Here is a 4,755-nt window from a genome sequence, read left to right as displayed (position 1 = left end):
ATAGTATATTTATTAGAACCATAGTCAACTAAACAAACAGGAAACAATTTATTTGACAGGTGGAAGAAGTGATAGGCTTAGAGCAATTGAATTGTAGGCCATGCTTCTTGACAAATTGATGAACAGATGTCTCCTTACTTGAGATTTAGGTTGGCACCATCGCACCATCCTGTCCATCATTATACACTAATCTTGTCATTATCTTCTTCACTGTGAATGACTGGCTTGTTCCCTGCAAATAGATCTCGGCATAGAGGAGCCAATCCAAGAACAGTAATCTCTAGCGTGCAAGACAATATTAATGATCTAAATACCTAATCCTGAAGCTTGAGTTTGATTTTTCTCTACTGGTTCTGAATCTCTGATTGAGAATCTCCCACTTGTCATTATCAAACCTTCTCCTTCATCATTGGCATCAGCTGCACTGTTGAGGTACTTTGGTTGGTTTTCATTGGACTTGAGAGCTTGAAGTTTCAAATGATTATAGTAACAGACAGCCAGAAAAGCCAGTCCACACCCACTCAAGTTTATGACTGTAACCTTTTCATTTATTACAGACAAAGATTATGTTATGAGCAGCCAGTCCTTGACAAGACCAGCAACATTCATAGTCAAGGCTGAAGTCTTTCCTATCAGAAGAAACACTGCAAGATTAAGAGCCAAGGCACAAGTAGAAATGTCATGTAATCCAAATCAAAGGAAGAGACCCTGATTATCAGAAATGGGTATTCTACTAAGGCCCAGGGGGTGCTGAGAAAAACAAGGCAACAAGGAGCAACAAAGATGTGATGGGATTCAACTTAATCCCTTTTGATGTTCGTGGAATTTGTATGAGAACCAATTGGGTAGTTTCACATGCAACTGCACTTAACTGGAGAATCACCTCCCATGCATTCATCTTGGCCTCCCCATAAGCTGAAATAGTAACTCCAATGGATATGGCCAACATATTGGCCTCGAGCTCACCTTTATAAGCTTATTTATTCAAGGAAACCACAATCAAATACACAGCAATGGGAATTAGAGCTTTCAGCATTTGAAATAATGATACTGAGAGGAAAACATAGGCAGAATTTGAAAACCAGAGACCCAAAGAATACACTTATCAATACTATGGGTTCAACGAGCTTGAAGACTCTTACAATAGCAACAGCCAGTGTTGAGTAGAAGCCCATGTGAATCATGGTGGGACTGATCACACTAAAGTTGTCAAGCAATGGCAACTCCAATGGATATGGATAACATATTGGCCATGGCCTCACCTTTATAAGATTCTTTCTTCAGGGGAACTGCAATCGAATGCATATCAAATGGGCACAAGAGCTTTCAACATTTGAAATATCGATACTTTGAGAGACATGCACCAAGGGCTGCATCATTTAGGATTTGTACTCAGTTTAGGTGTCATATTCAAGGGGAAGTTGTTATGCTTTCCACCACTTCATAGATTGTTAGAGTGATGAAACAAAAGAGGCTCCCTCTTGAGGCTAGATTATGTCATTCATATCAGTTGTGTTGTTGATGTCCTAGCTCAGCCAGGTCTTGCCAAAACTCTATTGAGGTTCAAAATTTATTATAAACTGAAATGTCTTCACAAGAATTGACCTCATAAAATGCCATAATCACAAGATATGCCATACATGGCTGTGATTATGGCTCGCAAGACCCTTAGACTTTGAGCAATGAGGCTCGCAACATCACTTATGATTATGCACTCTACAATTCTGTGACCAGCTGAATGTCAAGCAATTGAACCGCGGTTTAAATCATATTTTGTCAGCAATAAGTACTATACTTTGTCTTTATTTAGTGTAGAGAACCAAGCACTTATTCTGCTCATCTATAGAAGGGACAATGGTTGTTTGCCTATGAGGTATAAGGAAATCCTATCAGATGTTTTGTATTTTCGTATGGAATTGAATCATACTCCTGCACACTGTAACATTCATATATATCAACCTGTAGAGGCTTTAATAACACCTGGTATTCTGGTTAGTGATTTTATTGGACCTCATGTGCATATCCTACATGCACAGGATGGACTATTCATATGTTACAGGGTATTATTCTTATTATTTAGGGTGCACATCTTCAGGTGCTCAAGAACGATTACTAGAACAGTCAGTTAATTCTGCAATTTAAAGGATGAAAAAGGAGGTTATAGGAGTCTAGTTTTGGTTCTCATCCACAATGTCACACTAGTCTGCCTGGGCATGGTTCTCATGGTTTAATAGTGACTTGAGGAGTCATAATACCACAGATCACTAAACACAAATAGCTAAGGTAGCCCAAGGACAATAGCCATCTTTACACATTAATTAACAGGTCTTACATTAATTATCCTAGGGGGTTTTAATACTTCCAAATGCTTAAAAAACAGTTAGCAGAGCATTCACATTACACATTCCAGCAATATTTTCTATAAACCAACCAAATGTAGTCAGGAGAGCCCTCCTTTTAAACTATACAACCTTATTGTTAGTATGATCAACCTTATTTTAATATATAGTGTGACAAACCGTATGTGACAGGCAGGTGGAAAACTTTTCTCGCAATTGACTAAGCGACGTCCTGCGAGCCAGACTTGAGATGGAAACCCTCGTCAGAAGTATATGCTTGGCTCTTTTCCAAACAAATGAAGAGTCAATGAGGTTTTGTGTAATCACTTCTGGTATCGTATTGGGTTATTGTTAGAAGCGATAATTGGATTCGGATTCTCATCGAGTGAGTTGTTCTGCTTTCTCAATTTGAGAGGGTTTGTTTGGAGGGAAAAACGAAAGAGGACATACAAGAATAGTGAGGGGAAAGATGCAGAGGAAGAGGATTGAGAACATCGCCAGCAGGTAGGCTACATTTTCCAAATGTAGGTGGATTGCTGAAGAAAGCTTACGAGCTCTCGGTGCTCTGCACTGCAGAAGTTGAACTTGTGATTTTCTCCCCAGCAGGAAAGCTCTATGAACTGTTTTTTAGTGCAAATCCTACTATTTTGATTCTAATAATCATGGCTATGCAAACCTCATGAGATTCTTACTAATAACCCCGGTGGTGCAAGCCCTAATAAGCTCGATGTTGAAAAACTTACTGTAAAACCTCCAAATCGCTGGTTTTGTTGTAGTGCTTATTGGAGAGTATATAAAAAATTTCACACCTTTTTATGAGATATGGGAGGAAAACATGTTAAAGATTTTTAATAAATATAAAATTTCCAAAATGATGCTAGTTACGTGTGATTCTTTTTTCATTGTTTGTGATTATGAAAAATGAAACTCAATGTTTTTTCATTAGTGCACACATATTTCATTATATAATTGCATATAGAAAAATCATTCCAGAGCCGATAACAATAAAAGTGAAGAATTTATGGTCCAACGTTATATTTAAGGGAGATGTTTAAGGATGACGTTTGAATTTTGTTTTTCATTTTAAGACATTTGGAGCAAATATTAGGAAGGACTTTGAGAAAGGATTGTCCATGATTTTCGAAAATGGAGTTGTTCCTTTCCAGCCATATGCCCCAAGTGACCATCAAAGGGAGAGCTCATATGTTTTTTGGATGTTTTCTTTATAGCCATTTTTTTACACATATCCATAGAGTCCCCATGCCATTGATGTGAATTACTTGTTCGGTTTTTTTTAACCAAAATTTTTAACCAAACAAGAAAAATTAAAAAAATGCCTCAAGATCAAAGACTGAAACAAAGACCTATTGACATACCTTTTAAAGTATGGAAAGAACTTGTAAAATCATATGAGAAGTTGGATGCACAAAGAAAAGCCGGCAATGAGAGCATTCGGGTATTGAATCTTTCATTAAACATTATTTAGAATGTATTAATACTTATAAGTATCTTAGACATGTATTTGTGTGAAAATAAATTGAATTGGTTTATGTTTAAGGACAAGGCATCCAAGGCGAGGTTAACCAAGACAAAAGTCACTCATCGTAGTGGCCAGAAAGGTTTAAAAGCACTGATAACAACCTTTGTAAGTATATTAAACATGTGATATTTTTTTAATAAATTTTGTACTAGAAGAAGTCATTGTTATCTAATTTCTCCCTATTTACTGATTGATAGGAACTAAAATATGGAAGACCTCCAAATCATTTGGAAAAGGAGGTGCTGCAGCAAAAGAGATGGGTTGAATTTGTTGTTTGGATGGACTCTATGGTATGTAATCTTAGTTGGATTTCCAATATACTTTTAAACCATATTTTCATTTTATTTTTTAGTACTATTAGATATTATATCTTACCTCATTTTATGGTTAACATTGTATAAAAAAACCATGCGTTGTGTTATGTAATTAATACTAACATGTAATATTGATTTTTTTTGTCAGAATGCTATAGGTAATGATTGCCAAGACGATGATCCAAATTATGTTCAACATATATCAGGAGATGATGAGGATGAGGATGAGGATGATGGTGGTGAAGGAGGAGATGATGATGATAGTTGCGGTGTTGGTGATGATGTGGATCAGAGTAATGAGGATGGTCAAGATGATCATGAGGATGATCTTGGTGGTGGTAGCTAGGCATGCACATGCATTGTTTTTTATGAAGAAATTATTGTGTAGAATGACATTGTTATGTTTAGATGGGTGTTGTGAATTTACCCTATATCAATGAGACATTTTGATTTTGTAATCATACGATGAGTTTGATTTATGTATGTTGTTAATTTATCATAGAATAACGATATTCATGAAATATTTTGATTTGTTAATCATATTTGAATTTTACTTGTTTTG

The 4,755-nt window shown here is 36.2% G+C and overlaps 1 protein-coding gene across 1 annotated transcript; it reads left to right on the top strand.

Moving 5' to 3' along the window:
- The first annotated feature begins 3,826 nt into the window (after positions 1-3,826).
- LOC149224055 (uncharacterized) lies at positions 3,827-4,755 on the top strand. The gene is made up of 3 exons (XM_089383476.1): positions 3,827-3,984; positions 4,077-4,169; positions 4,342-4,755. The coding sequence occupies exons 1-3, from the start codon at positions 3,856-3,858 to the stop codon at positions 4,537-4,539; spliced, it is 420 nt and encodes a 139-aa protein (XP_089239602.1). The 5' UTR covers positions 3,827-3,855; the 3' UTR covers positions 4,540-4,755.

This window comes from Pinus tabuliformis, chromosome Q, assembly GCF_031772625.1.
Source record: "Pinus tabuliformis cultivar Carrire ecotype Pingquan chromosome Q, CPIR1, whole genome shotgun sequence".
NCBI lineage: Eukaryota > Viridiplantae > Streptophyta > Pinopsida > Pinales > Pinaceae > Pinus > Pinus tabuliformis.
The sequence above is the reverse complement of the archived record's forward strand: the minus strand, read 5'-3'. Positions and strand labels throughout refer to the sequence as shown.